The sequence below is a fragment of the Coregonus lavaretus genome, assembly GCF_964263955.1.
Source record: "Coregonus lavaretus genome assembly, chromosome: 15".
In the NCBI taxonomy this organism is placed as follows: Eukaryota; Metazoa; Chordata; class Actinopteri; order Salmoniformes; family Salmonidae; genus Coregonus; species Coregonus lavaretus.
In genome coordinates, this window is record NC_140002.1 from 36,463,455 (window position 1) to 36,479,728 (window position 16,274).

At 44.2% G+C, this 16,274-nt stretch overlaps 1 protein-coding gene across 1 annotated transcript in view; it reads left to right on the forward strand.

The window, feature by feature from the left end:
• Positions 1 to 16,274, forward strand: part of LOC311142997 (roundabout homolog 1-like) — a 171,611-nt gene that overhangs the window by 139,387 nt on the left and 15,950 nt on the right. The window contains exons 7-10 of the mRNA XM_084178786.1: positions 3,737 to 3,861; positions 4,052 to 4,223; positions 11,823 to 12,028; positions 12,118 to 12,368. Of these exons, the coding sequence (XP_084034912.1) occupies positions 3,737 to 3,861; positions 4,052 to 4,223; positions 11,823 to 12,028; positions 12,118 to 12,368 (754 nt within the window). The remainder of the gene's footprint in view (positions 1 to 3,736; positions 3,862 to 4,051; positions 4,224 to 11,822; positions 12,029 to 12,117; positions 12,369 to 16,274) is intronic.

Consider the following 16,274-nt stretch of genomic DNA (forward strand, 5'->3'; position numbering starts at 1 on the left):
GTCAAACTGCTATTCAGTATTTTGATTTGCATGCATGACTAACTAGGCTACTACTTTCAGCATTTAGTTTGCATTATTTTGGTAAGACGTGTGTACAGCTGCATTCACGTAGGCTGTCAATAGGTGAATTGTCTTATCTATCTTGTAGCATATATTCATTACCAAAATGGCCTAGCTGGAGGGTGCTGTCCATTGTGCTGAAACAGTGCAGCAGAGATAGGCTACAGATTTCAAAAGCACTCAATTATTGCTGAGTCTCTGCATTTTAACTTTATGTTTATTGTGGTATAGCGTGATTATATAAACAGAATTCAATATAATTCCAATGCAAGAACCCCAAAATCTTTTGCCCCTTCGCCCATTTCAACTGCCCCCTTAGTCACTTTATCCTGGTGCCGTGTCTGACCTGGAACCAAAAAGGGTTCTCCTATGGGGACAGCCAAACAACCCTTTTAGGTTCTACATAGCAGGTTTTTTTCTAAGAGTGTAGTAGGTGGTTTTCTTTTTTTCTGTCTCACACTTTTAATTTTCCTTCCTGTTCTCTCTTATACCTGATTTCACCAACCAGCAGTGGACAGAGAGGAAAGGGGGAGGAGGAGAGGGAGGAAGGGGGAGGGGGAGGGAAGAGGAGGGGGAGAGCAGATCTCCCCTGAAGGAAATGAGACATAACAACAGCACTGTCTGACAAACACTATCTCATCTGGAGATACTTGAGGGTTCAGGTCAACGAGATAATAAGGAGAGAGAGAGAGCGAGAGAGAGAGAGAGAGAGAGAGAGCGAGAGAGAGAGAGAGAGAGAGAGAGAGAGAGAGAGAGAGAGAGAGAGAGAGAGAGAGAGAAGCAGCTTTGAAGGTAACATTAGGAGCAGCACATTTTTACTTTTTATAACCCCTCCTTTCAATCAATGTATTTTCAGTGTATCTCAAGTCATAGTTTCTGACTAGAGAGATGCGCTAGTATTCATTGTTACACAAGTACCAGAATAAGCTGTTTTCTGCCTCAAACACAAACATTCTAATGTCCTTGCTGTGTTTGAACATATTCAACAGGGCAGGCAGGAGACTAAGGGCTTGTTTCCTCTAGACTCAGTCTGGCCGTGTGATTGGTGCAGCCAGGCCACATTATCAGTAGTGGAAATCAAAACACATTGGAGGCCTCCTCACTCCAGTCAAACTGCTTTCATTCCAAACACAAGGCTTGCACACAGGGTTTTCTCCAAATATGTTTTCAGGCATATTTTCCATCACCTAACACTTTTACTGAGGTCGTTTATCACACTTTAACTAGTGCCAACACTCCAGATCACCTTGTAACATTTTTAAGTAATTGGCACAGTATTATCTGGATTCCTGTATTTTCTCCTCAAAGTAAAGTCTTAAGCTTCACCCTTTTCTGTTCTTTCTACAGCTATACCTCTCTTATTCAGAGCGACTTACAGTAGTGAGTGCGTACATTTTCGTACTGGTCCCCCGTGGGAATCAAACCCACAACCCCCATGCTCTACCAACTGAGCCACACGGGTCTCTCTCTCTCTCTCTCTCTCTCTCTGTCTGTCTCACCACAATGGCCCTTGGTCACTTGCCTATCCATGCATATCACTGTTCAGCTCCTTTATAGGCTCTAAGACTCACAGTGTGCCACAGCCTTTACAGACATATGAAGCCCTCAGTCTATAAGTCTCTCTATAGGCCTAGCTCTACACCCAGAGGGAGAGAGAGGAAGTTCCGGTCTCCGAGTGTCTGAACTGTAGTAGAGTTCATCCCCTTCTCTCTCCCCTCCAGGTTTATGTGTTCATTGGGGGGTTGTAACTCTGTCCAAACAGGCCGCAGGGCTGGCTAGCCTCGTAACTCAACCCAACACTCCCATGTAAGGCTTTTCACACCTTTGAGTCAACAGGTCCAATGGGTCTCATAGGGATGGGAACAGGCCACGCCTTGTCCCAGCGACCCTACTGAGCACACACAGTAATACACACACACGTGCGCGACACATACAAAGAGACACACACACATACACATACACATCGGCACAAATACAGTACACACATTCACACACACGCTCCAAGATACCTACTCTCACACTCCATCCCACCTCTCCACCCTCACTTTACTGTCCCATTCAACTGACCAAACACAAGAGCTCGTGTGTCCCCTCAACACCGCCTCCAATCACCCTATAAACCTGCCAGGGTAATTCATGCATCTGGCCCCAGCTAACCCCATAAAACACATGCTGCAAGTCAGGGGTCAGCACTAGGCTTTCAGTGTGGATCTATCAGCACGACAACAAACCTTTCAAACACTCCCACCACTGTTGTCTGTGTGTATGCGCGCGTGCGTGCGCACATTTGCCAAGGAAATTATCTTTGTTCCCTGTGATTTATTAAGTTCCCATATTACTCCACATAAATGAAAATCCTAAATATTACACAGAAATACATAGTGATGGAAACATAGTCTTATCCATGTGCATAGTATTCAGTAAATGGAAATGATTACATTTTTTCTTAGTATATGAAATATAGTAAATTAAATATGGTGGGAGCCTGTAGCTGGGTGGGCATGTGGCCCGTAAAGGGGGTCTGGTCTGAGCTCAACACACTTAGGCATGGGGGCAGGAAGAGATGCTCCGCTTCCTCTACTACATCCAGCACGGCATGCTGGGAGCTGGACCCCGGCTCTTTTTATGTCCATGGTCACATATTCATCAAGTCCCGCTCAGGAAACATGGCTGTCAGGGTTGGTGGTTAGGGGGTTTAAAGGTCACAGCCAAATCCAACAACAACAACATTGCTTTTTCTCTGTCTTCCCCCCCATCTGTGTCCTTCCTTCCTCTCCTCCCTTTGTCTGGACCTTTCTTTAAGGTCTCACATGTCTCTCTGTGTTCTGGATTTTTTTCTTTGTGTCATTAAGAAAGGAGATTTCCATTCTACTATAGTGTAATAGTGATACAATACTGCATATGAAGTTATTTGAGGCAGCATGCATGTGTGTGTGAGAGTGTGGATGTCCACAGTAACTACATACATGTGTGTTTTTGCTAGTGTTGAGGAATGTAGTTGGAGGGAGGGAGATGTATTTACAGTCAAACACACACTGAAGCAGTCTTCCAGTGGGGTCCCATTCATTAAACACACATGAAGCCCACTCCTCCTGAGACCAACCATAGTTAACACACGGTGACTGGACAGTGACTGGACTGTTACTCTACCACACAAACAGAGCTTCTGTGCAGCATATGCCCCTCACGGTGTATCAGATTGTTGTTTATTCCATTCATTTACTCATTCATGTATTCATTCATCAACGTGTTTGTTGAAAATGTTTAATGATTGACTGGTAAGCATTTGCCATCGCATGTGTCTGTCATCATTATTCATCTCCTGCTCTTGTGTTTGCTTCTCTTCTCTTCTCTTGTAGTCTTCACTGGTAAGTTGTCATCCGTCAGTCATCCTCCTCCGCACTGACAGCAACACGACATCATTAGTCATTACAGTCCTCCTCTCCTCCCTCCAATCCTCCAATAGGAGTTCACATTTCAGTTGTCATGAGCAACTGGGAGTAAGTGGGTAATAAAATAAAATACATCTATTTAAGTGAAAAAAAGGTAAACATAGTCATTATTTCATCCTATTTTATGTGATTTTTAGGATTTATTTTATTATTCTATTGCAATGCTTGCAAAATTTTTCTATGTTTGTCCTGTTAAACCAAGATCCATCTCTCCACCCCTGCAGTGCCCCCAGCGTTCGCCATGCGCCCCAGAAACCAGGTGGTAGCAGTTGGGAGAATGGTCACCTTCCAGTGTGAAGCCACTGGCAACCCTCAGCCTGCTATCTTCTGGCAGAGGGAGGGCAGCAATGTGAGATACTATACAGTTTATCTAAGTTATATATATTGATACATAGGCCTATATGTTGAAGAACGGGTATTGAATGCACCGTATCCTTAGAGTGTAGGTTATTGATAACTCCATGTCCAGTGGATGTCTCAAGCGTAGACATGTAATTCCAGTCTCAAGACCACTCTGTCTCTTTCTCTCCGTCCTCCAGAGCCTGCTTTTCTCCTACCAGCCCCCTCAGCCCTTCAGCCGACTTTCCGTGTCTCAGACAGGCAGTCTGACCATCGCAGACGCCCAGCGCTCTGACGCTGGCTACTACAGCTGTCAGGCCCTCAACATCGCTGGCTCCGTCATCACCAAGGCCCTGCTGGAGGTCACTGACAGTGAGTGAGGGAGGGGAGGAGGGAGGGATGGTTTCCTCTAATCAACTGACCAAAGCTCCTCCATTGGCCTGGTTGACTGAGTTGTGTCTCCATGATTGGAAAATGCTGAATTACTGAATAACTACTAGCTGCTTTGCTGACTGGATGTATGGCAGATCAGCCTCTCCTGTAGACTGGTGAGATGATGTGGCCTTTATGGTTCAGTGTTTTGTACTGGTTACTGTTGGCCTTGGTGACTAATTGTTGTTGGAATGATTTCAGGAACCCTCAGCTGCAGGCGTTTGGGCTCCAAATCACCTGTTCCCATGGTGACAGTGCATGCAGACCGCCCATACCCTCCTTCCCAATTGAACCCTCCCCCAAAACACACACACACATAATCACATTTTCATACACACACATTTTTACACACACAGACAAACACGCACACACACATATTTAAACACAGACACCTTTCATTCTCCTCCCTAATGCCATGCTGGTGAACCGAATTATGATCATCCTGATAATTGCATCAGTTATTAAAAACAGAATTAAAATGTTGAGTCTGGCTCCAAGACCTACAACAGTAATTACAGCAGCCAGCACCAGCAGCAAAGTCTACTTGGTTATAATAAACTGACCTGAGAGAGTATGAGCGTGTGTGTGTGTGCGTGTGTGGATGCATGTGTGTCTTCACTATGTACATATATTACGTTAATTAACATAATTGCCTGAGGCTGGTACAGGCGGCAGGCGTTGTCTGTGCATGGCGGTGACTTCAGCAGTGGCAGCTATTGGTTCTGGGTAATCATATGGTAATGCTTTCTGCAGCCGCGCCAGGGAAATGAGAGTCACCCACTTAATGTACACTCAATTACACTTAATGGAAATGAAACAAGGATGTAGCATGTTTGATTTAATCTACGTAGCACTCCTCACTCTGCCATCCCTTATTTCTCCTTCTAGTGAATAGGCCTACCCGTCTCTCCCCTCTCCCTTCCCCCTCCACCTCTCTCCCCCTTTCCCCTCCTCCCCCGCAGTTTGAATGGTGTATTTGTATGGAAATAACTTGCTGCCATTACCTCTGGTGGTTTTCAAGGTATTTCCATTCTTTTCCCCTGTGCCTCTGATTTTGGAGAGCCTTTTCCCCTCTATTTCCACTGGGTTGTGAAGTGGGAGAGTGATGGCTGGCTGCTATCTAAATGGGATTTGTTATTTGTTGGTCCGTGGTGCTCCTACTACTGCCCAATGATTAGCCAGTTGCTCTGGGCATTGGGATAATCTGATTTCTATTCCCCTACACTGCCCAACCTGTCACTCCTATTGTGTTCTTCTCATGCCAATTTTCCTCAATATCTCTCACATCTCATCTGTCCTTGATTTTCTGTCTGTCTCTTTTCTCTCCATTCTATTTTCTCCATTCTATTCTCTCCATTCCTTATTTCTCTCTAAATCTGAAGGGATGATAGAGATAACTATTTATTCTGACCAGACCTGGGTCAGACCTGGGTTAGACCATGTGTATTTGAGTCTTTGTTATTTAAATACATATTTTCTGTGTATTTGAGTCTTTTCAAATAATGTGGCCCGAATCAACTACTTACATTGGATGTTTTTTAAAATAGTATTTTCAAATAATTTCCTATAAATAGCCTGCTATTTGAAATATTTTTTGTTGTTGAGTATAACAAACATTAGGAACACCTTCCTAGTATTGAGTTGCACACACCTTTTTGCCCTCAGAACAGCCTCAATTATTCGGGGAATGGAGTCTACAATGTGTCGAAAGCGTTCCACAGGGATGCTGGCCCATGTTGACTCCAATGCTTCCCACAGTTGTGTCAAGTATTAAAACCTTCCCAAATCAAAACTATGGATAGATGGCAGCATTCGCGCAAAACTGAAAGCGCGAACCACCGCATTTAACCACGGCAAGGTGACTGGGAATAAGGTTGAATAAAAACAGTGCAGTTATGCCCTCCGTAAGGCAATCAAGCAGGCAAAAGTGGAGTCGCAATTCAACGGCTCAGACACGAGACGTATGTGGCGTATGTGACTCCAGACAATCAAGGATTACAAAGGGAAAACCAGCCACGTCGCGGACACCGACGTCTTGCTCCCGACACCTTCTTGCCCACTTTGATGATAACACAGTGCCACCGACGCGGCCCGCTCCCGAGGACTGTGGGCTCTCGTTCTCCGTGGCCGACGTGAGTAAGACATTTAAGCATCTTAACCCTCGCAATGCTGCCGGCTCAGACGGCATCCCTAGCCGCATCCTCAGAGCATGCGCAGACCAGCTGGCTGGAGTGTTTACAGACATTTTCAATCTCTCCCTATCCCAGTCTGCTGCCCCCACTTGCTTCAAGATGTCCACCATTGTTCCTGTACCCAAGAAAGAAAAGGTAACTGAACTAAATGAAGTGCTTTGAGAGGCTAGTTAAGGATCATATCACCTCCACCTTATCTGACACCCTAGACCCACTTCAATTTGCATACCGCCCCAATAGATCCACAGACGATGCAATCGCCATCGCAGTGCATACTCCCCTACCCATCTAGACAAGATGAATACCTATGTAAGAATGCTGCTAATTGACTACAGCTCAGCCTTCAACACCATAGTACCCTCCAAGCTCCTCATTAAGCTCGGGGACCTGGGTCTGAACCCCGCCCTGTGCAACTGGGTCCTGGACTTCCTGACGGGCCGTCCCCAGGTGGTGAAGGTAAGAAATAACACCTCCACTACACTGATCTTCAATACAGGGGCCCCACAAGGGTGCGTGCTCAGCCCCCTCCTGTACTCCCTGTTCACCCATGACTGCGTGGCCACGCACACCTCCAGCTCAATCATCAGGTTTGCAGACGACACAACAGTAGTAGGCCTGATTACCAACAATGATGAGACAGCCTACAGGGAGGAGGTGAGGGCCCTGGCGGAGTGGTGCCAGGAAAATAACCTCTCCCTCAACGTCAACAAAACGGGCTTGGCCTCAAAGAACCTCACCAACTTCTACAGATGCACCATTCAGAGCATCCTGTCAGGCTGCATCACCGCCTGGTATGGCAATGGCACCGCCTACAATCGCAGGGCTCTCCAGAAGGTGGTGTGGTCTTCCCAACACATCACTGGGGGCACACTGCCTGCCCTCCAGGACACTTACAGCAACCGAGGAAGGCTAAAAAGATCATCAAGGACATCAACCACCCGAGCCACAGCCTGTCCACCCCGCTATCATCCAGAAGGCGAGGTCAGTACAGGTGCATCAAAGCTGGGACCGAGAGACTGAAAAATAGCTTCTATCTCAAGGCCATCAGACTGTTAAATAGCCATCACTAGCCTGCCTCCACCCAGTACCCTGCCCTGAACTTAGTCACTGTCACTAGCCGGCTATCACCCGGCGACTCAACCCTCCACCTTAGAGGCTGTTGTCCTATGTACATAGATAGACATGGATCACTGGTCACTTTAGTAATGGAACACTGGTCACTTTAATAATGTTTACATACTGCTTTACTCATTTTACAGTGGGGAAAAAAAGTATTTAGTCAGTCACCAATTGTGCAAGTTCTCCCACTTAAAAAGATGAGAGAGGCCTGTAATTTTCATCATAGGTACACGTCAACTATGACAGACAAAATGAGAAAAAAAAATCCAGAAAATCACATTGTAGGATTTTTTTATGAATTTATTTGCAAAATATGGTGGAAAATAAGTATTTGGTCAATAACAAAAGTTTCTCAATACTTTGTTATACACCCTTTGTTGGCAATGACACAGGTCAAACGTTTTCTGTAAGTCTTCACAAGGTTTTCACACACTGTTGCTGGTATTTTGGCCCATTCCTCCATGCAGATCTCCTCTAGAGCAGTGATGTTTTGGGGCTGTCGCTGGGCAACATGGACTTTCAACTCCCTCCAAAGATTTTCTATGGGGTTGAGATCTGGAGACTGGCTAGGCCACTCCAGGACCTTGAAATGCTTCTTAGGAAGCCACTCCTTCGTTGCCCGGGCGGTGTGTTTGGGATCATTGTCATGCTGAAAGACCCAGCCACGTTTCATCTTCAATGCCCTTGCTGATGGAAGGAGGTTTTCACTCAAAATCTCACGATACATGGCCCCATTAATTCTTTCCTTAACATGGATCAGTCGTCCTGGTCCCTTTGCAGAAAAACAGCCCCAAAGCATGATGTTTCCACCCCCATGCTTCACAGTAGGTATGGTGTTCTTTGGATGCAACTCAGCATTCTTTGTCCTCCAAACACAACGAGTTGAGTTTTTACCAAAAAGTTCTATTTTGGTTTCATCTGACCATATGACATTCTCCCAATCCTCTTCTGGATCATCCAAATGCACTCTAGCAAACTTCAGACGGGCCTGGACATGTACTGGCTTAAGCAGGGGGACATGTCTCGCACTGCAGGATTTGAGTCCCTGGCGGCGTAGTGTGTTACTGATGGTAGGCTTTGTTACTTTGGTCCCAGCTCTCTGCAGGTCATTCACTAGGTCCCCCCGTGTGGTTCTGGGATTTTTGCTCACCGTTCTTGTGATCATTTTGACCCCACGGGGTGAGATCTTGCGTGGAGCCCCAGATCGAGGGAGATTATCAGTGGTCTTGTATGTCTTCCATTTCCTAATAATTGCTCCCACAGTTGATTTCTTCAAACCAAGCTGCTTACCTATTGCAGATTCAGTCTTCCCAGCCTGGTGCAGGTCTACAATTTTGTTTCTGGTGTCCTTTGACAGCTCTTTGGTCTTGGCCATAGTGGAGTTTGGAGTGTGACTGTTTGAGGTTGTGGACAGGTGTCTTTTATACTGATAACAAGTTCAAACAGGTGCCATTAATACAGGTAACGAGTGGAGGACAGAGGAGCCTCTTAAAGAAGAAGTTACAGGTCTGTGAGAGCCAGAAATCTTGCTTGTTTGTAGGTGACCAAATACGTATTTTCCACCATAATTTGCAAATAAATTCATAAAAAATCCTACAATGTGATTTTCTGGATTTTTTTCTTCTCAATTTGTCTGTCATAGTTGACGTGTACCTATGATGAAAATTACAGGCCTCTCTCATCTTTTTAAGTGGGAGAACATGCACAATTGGTGGCTGACTAAATACTTTTTTTCCCCACTGTATATTTATATACTGTATTTTACTGTATTATAGTCAATGCTCGTCCTAATATTTACACTACCAGTCAAAAGTTTGGACACACCTACTCATTTAAGGGTTTTTCATTCTTTTTACAATTTTTTACATTGTAGAATAATAGTGAAGACATCAAAACTATGAAATAACACATATGGAATCATGTATTAACCAAGAAAGTGTTAAACAAATCAAAATATATTTTATATTTGAGATTCTTCAAATAGCCACCCTTTGCCTTGATGACAGCTTTGCACACTCTTGGCATTCTCTCAACCAGTTTCATGAGGTAGTCACCTGGAATGCATTTCAATAAACAGGTGTGCCTTCTTAAAACTTAATTTGTGGAATTTATTTCCTTCTTAATGCATTTGAGCCAATCAGTTGTGTTGTGACAAGGTAGGGGGGTATACAGAAGATAGCCCTATTTTGTAAAAGACCAAGTCCATATTATGGCAAGAACAGCTCAAATAAGCTAAGATAAATGACAGTCCATCATTACTTTAAGACATGGTCATATATATGGAATATGGAAAATGTCAAGAACTTTTAAAGTTTCTTCAATTGAAGTCGTAAAAACCATCAAGCGCTATGATGAAACTGGCTCTCATGAGGAACGCCACAGGAATGGAAGACCCAGAGTTAACTCTGCTGCAGAGGATAAGTTCATTAGAGTTACCAGCCTCAGAAATTGCAGCCCAAATAAATGCTTCAAGTCACAGACACTTCTCAATATCAACTGTTCAGAGGGGACTGTGTGAATCAGACCTTCATGGTCGATTTTCTGCAAAGAAACCACTACTAAAGGACACCAATAAGAAGAAGAGACCTACTTGGGCCAAGAAAATTGAGTGATGGACATTAGACCGGTGGAAATGTGTCCTTTGGTCTGGAGTCCAAATTGGAAATTTTTGTTTCAAACTGCTGTGTCTTTGTGAGATGCGGTGTGGGTGAATGGATGATCTCCGAATGTGTAGTTCCCATCGTGGTAGCCATGCTGGTGACACTGTCTGTGATTTATTTAGAATTCAAGGCACACTTAACCAGCATGGCTACCACAGCATTCTGCAGCTATACGCCATCCCATCTGGTTTGGGCTTAGTGGGACTATAATTTGTTTTTCAACAGGACACCTCCAGGCTGTGTAAGGGCTATTTTACCAAGAAGGAGAGTGATGGAGTGCTGTATCAGATGACCTGGCATCCACAATCCCCCGTCCTCAACCCAATTGAGATGGTTTGGGATGAGTCGGACGGCAGAGTGAAGGAAAAGCAGCCAACAAGTGCTGAGCATGTGTGGGAACTCCTTCATGACTGTTGGAAAAGCATTCCAGGTGAAGCTGGTTGAGAGAATGCCAAGCGTGTACAAAGCTGTCATCAAGGCAAAGGGTGGCTATTTGAAGAATCTCAAATATAAAATATATTTTGATTTGTTTATCACTTTTTTGGTTACAACATGATTCCATATGTGTTATTTCATAGTTTTGATGTCTTCACTATTATTCTACAATGTAAAAAATAGTAAAAATAAAGATAAACCCTTGAATGCAAAAAAAAAAAAAAAAAAAAAAAAAATGTATTCACTAACTGTAAGTCGCTCTGGATAAGAGCGTCTGCTAAATGACTAAAATGTAAATGTAATGAGTAGTTGTGTCCAAACTTTTGACTGGTACTGTATTTATTTCTTAATTCCATTATTTTACTTTGAGATTTGTGTGTATTGTTGTTAATTGTTAGATACTACTGCACTTTTGGAGCTAGGAACACAAGCATTTCGCTACACCCGCAATAACATCTGTTAAATATGTAAATGTCACCAATAAAATTTGATTTGATTTGAAGTTGGCTGGATGTCCTTTGGGTGGTGGACCATTCACACAGGAAACTGTTAAGCGTGAAAAACCCAGCAGTGTTGCAGTTCTTGACAAACCGGTGCGCCTGGCACCTACTATCATACCCCGTTCAAAAGGCACTTAAATCTTTTGTCTTGCCCATTCATCCAGTGAATGGCACACATACACAATCCATGTCTCAATTGTCTCAAGGCTTTAAATCCTTCCTCCTCCCGTTAATCTATACTGATTGGAGTGGACATCAATAAGGGATCATAAGGGATCATAAGACATCAATAAGCGATCAAAGCTTTCACCTGGATTCACCTGGTCATTCTATGTCATGGAAAGAGCAGGTGTTCTTGATGTTTTGTATACTCAGTGTATATTTAATACTATTTTCAAAAACTTGGGTTAAATGCATGGGAGTTTATTTGAGTCAGTTTATTTGAGATTTTAATAAAATACTTTCAAATGTATTTCCAAATGCATTCCAATATTCAACTACTTGTCTTGAAAAGAAAGTGAAATATTTACTTCCCAAGTAATTGAAATACCCTAAATAGTATTTGAACCCAGGTCTGATTGCGACAGTATAACTGGTATTAAACAGTACATTCTCCCTCTCCCTTTTGAATAGTGGTGTCAGAACGCCCCCCTCCCGTGATCCGACAGGGCCCAGCCAATCAGACGGTACCTGTGGACAGCACAGTGGTCCTGGGTTGCATAGCAACAGGAACCCCCACTCCAACAGTCCACTGGAAGAAAGACGGGGTGGTGGTGTCCCCCGAGGACTCCCGCATCACCCAGATAGACACAGGAGCCCTGCAGATCCGCTACACTAAGGTAGGGGGCAGCATAACACCCCTCTCACACATAGAGACCACCACTCAGACACTACTGAATGAAACCACTCTCACACTGTGTTTCCTCAGCTTGGAGATACAGGTGTATACACCTGTTTGGCGTCCAGCCCCAGTGGAGAGGCATCCTGGAGGGCCTACGTGGAGGTGGAAGAGTTTGGAATGGTGGTCCAGCCGGGTCGACCCACAGACCCTAACCTGATCCCCAGTGCCCCGTCCAAGCCTGACGTGACTGACGTCAGCCGCACCTCTGTCACACTGTCCTGGAAACCCAACCCTAACGCTGGGGCCACGCCCACTTCCTATGTTATCGAGGCATTCAGGTACAGTGCCTTGCAAAAGTATTCATCCCCATGGCGTTTTTCCTATTTTGTTGCATTACAACCTGTAATATACATAGATTTTTTATTTGGATTTCATGTAATGGACATACATAAAATAGTCCAAATTGGTGAAGTGAAATGAAAAAAATAACTTGTTTCAAAACATTCTAAAAAATTAATAACGGAAAAGTGATGCGTGCATATGTATTCACCCCCTTTGCTATGAAGACCCTACATAAGATCTGGTGCAACCAATTACCTTCAGAAGTCACATAATTAGTTAAATAAAATCCACCTGTGTGCAATCTAATTGTCACATGATCTCAGTATATATACACCTGTTCTGAAAGGCACCAGAGTCTGCAACAACACTAAGCAAGGGGCACCACCAAGCAAGCGGCACCATGAAGACCAAGGAGCTCTCCAAACAGGTCAGGGACAAAGTTGTGGAGAAGTGCATATCAGGGTTGGGTTATAAAAAATATCCAACACTTTGAACATCCCACAGAGCACCATTAAATCCATTGTTAAAAATTGGAAAGAATATGGCACCACAACAAACCTGCCAAGAGAGGGCCGCCCACCAAAGCAAACATGTTTGGTGTTTGCCAAAAGGCATGTGAGAGACTCCCCAAACATATGGAAGAAGGTACGCTGGTCAGATAAGACTACAATTGAGCTTTTTGGCCATCAAGGAAAACGCTATGTCTGGTGCAAACCCAACACCTCTCATCACCCCGAGAACACCATCCCCACAGTGAAGTATGGTGGTGGCAGAATCATGCTGTGGGAATGTTTTTCATCAGCAGGGACTGGGAAACTGGTCAGAATTGAAGGAAAGATGGATGGCGCTAAATACAGGGAAATTCTTGAGGGAAACCTGTTTCAGTCTTCCAGAGATTTGAGACTGGGACGGAGGTTCACCTTCCAGCAGGACAATGACCCTAAGCATACTGCTAAAGCAACACTCGGGTGGTTTAAGGGGAAACATTTAAATGTCTTGAAATGGCCTAGTCAAAGCCCAGACCTCAATCCAATTGAGAATCTGTGGTATGACTTAAAGATTGCTGTACACCAGCGGAACCCATCCAACTTGAAAGAGCTGGAGCAGTTTTGCCTTGAAGAATGGGCAAAAATCCCAGTGGCTAGATGTGCCAAGCTTATAAAGACATACCCCAAGAGACTTGCAGCTGTAACTGCTGCAAAAGGTGGCTCTACAAATTATTGAATAGTTATGCACGCTCAAGTTTTCTGTTTTTTTGTCTTATTTCTTGTTTGTTTCACAATAAAACATATTTTGCATCTTCAAAGTGGTAGGCATGTTGTATAAATCAAATGATGCAACACCCCCAAAAATCTATTTTAATTACAGGTTGTAAGGCAACAAAATAGGAAAAATGCCAAGGGGGGTGAATACTTTCGCAAGCCAATGTAAGTTTAGGAGGGCCGAGATGTGTGTCTATTTTGTGTGTTCATGGCTGTATCTACAGTGCCTTCAGAAAGTATTCATACCCCTTCACTTATTCAACATTTTGTTGTGTTACAGCCTGAATTCAAAATGGGTTAAATATATTTTCTGGGTCAAACATCTACACACAATACCCCAAAATGAAAAAGTGAAAACATGTTTTTTATTGAAAATGAAATACAGAAATATCTAATTTACATAAATATTCACACCCATGAGTCAATACTTTGTAGAAGCACCTTTGGTGGCGATTACAGCTTTGAGTCATCTTGGGTATGTCTATCAGCTTTGCACGTCTGGATTTGGGGATTTTCTCCCATTCTTCCTTTTTTCTCAAACTCTGTTAAGTTAGATGGTGAGTGGCAGTGAACAGCAATCTTCAAGTCTTTCCACAGATTTTCAATGGGATTCAAGTCTGGGCTTTGGCTGGGCCACTCAAGGACTTTCACATTCTTGTTCTGAAACCATTCAAGCATTGCTTTGGCTGTATGCTTGGGGTCATTGTCCTGTTGGAACATACATCTTCTCCCTACTCAAAGGTTGTTTGCACTCTGAAGCAGGTTCTCATCAAGGATTTGCCTGTATTTGACTCTATTCATTGTTCCCCTATCCTTACCAGTCTCCCAGTTCCTGCCGCTGAAAAGCATTCCCATAGCATGATGTTGCCCCCATCATGCTTCACGGTAGGGATGGTGTTAAACGGGTGATGAGCTGTGCCTGGTTTTCTCCAGACATAGTGCTTTGCATTCAGGCCAAAGTGTTAATTTCTTTCTCCTCAGACCACAGAATATTTTGCCTTATGCTCTCAGAGTATTTCTCGTGCCTTTTTGAAAACTCCAGGCGTGCTATCATGTGGCTTTTTCTCAGGAGTGGCTTTCCTCTGGCCACTCTCCCACAAAGCCCAGATTAGTGAAGTGCTGTAGAGACTGTTGTCCTACTGGCAGGTTCTCCCAGCTCAGCCAAGGAACTCTGTAGTTCTGTCAGATTGTTCATTGGGTTCTTTGTCACCTCTCTGACTAAGGTCCTTCTTGCCCGGTTGCTCAGTTTGGTTGGATGGCCAGCTTTAGGCAGAGTCTGAGTAGTTCCATATTTGTTCAATTTCCCAATGATGGAGACCACTGTCCTCTTGGAAACTTTCAACACTCTAGAAATTGATTTATACCCTTCCCCAGATATAGTGGGGAGAACAAGTATTTGATACACTGCCGATTTTGCAGGTTTTCCTACTTACAAAGCATGTAGAGGTCTGTAATTTTTATCATAGGTACACTTCAACTGTGAGAGACGGAAAAAAAATCCTGAAAATCACATTGTATGATTTTTAAGTAATTAATTTGCATTTTATTGCATGACATAAGTATTTGATACATCAGAAAAGCAGAACTTAATATTTGGTACAGAAACCTTTGTTTGCAATTACAGAGATCATACGTTTCCTGTAGGTCTTGACCAGATTTGCACACACTGCAGCAGGGATTTTGGCCCACTCCTCCATACAGACCTTCTCCAGATCCTTCAGGTTTCGGGGCTGTCGCTGGGCAATACAGACTTTCAGCTCCCTCCAAAGATTTTCTATTAGGTTCAGGTCTGGAGACTGGCTAGGCCACTCCAGGACCTTGAGATGCTTCTTACGGAGCCACTCCTTAGTTGCCCTGGCTGTGTGTTTCGGGTCGTTGTCCTGCTGGAAGACCCAGCCACGACCCATCTTCAATGCTCTTACTGAGGGAAGGAGGTTGTTGGCCAAGATCTCGTGATACATGGCCCCATCCATACTCCCCTCAATACGGTGCAGTCGTCCTGTCCCCTTTGCAGAAAAGCATCCCCAAAGAATGATGTTTCCACCTCCATGCTTCACGGTTGGGATGGTGTTCTTGGGGTTGTACTCATCCTTCTTTTTCCTCCAAACACGGCGAGTGGAGTTTAGACCAAAAAGCTCTATTTTTGTCTCATCAGACCACATGACCTTCTCCCATTCCTCCTCTGGATCATCCAGATGGTCATTGGCAAACTTCAGACGGGCCTGGACATGCGCTGGCTTGAGCAGGGGGACCTTGCGTGCGCTGCAGGATTTTAATCCATGACGGCATAGTGTGTTACTAATGGTTTTCTTTGAGACTGTGGTGCCAGCTCTCTTCAGGTCATTGACCAGGTCCTGCCGTGTAGTTCTGGGCTGATCCCTCACCTTCCTCATGATCATTGATGCCCCACGAGGTGAGATCTTGCATGGAGCCCCAGACTGAGGGTGATTGACCGTAATCTTGAACTTCTTCCATTTTCTAATAATTGCGCCAACAATTGTTGCCTTCTCACCAAGCTGCTTGCCTATTGTCCTGTTGCCCATCCCAGCCTTGTGCAGGTCTACAATTTTATCCCTGATGTCCTTACACAGCTCTCTGGTCTTGGCCATTGTGGAGAGGTTGGAGTCTGTTTGATTGAGT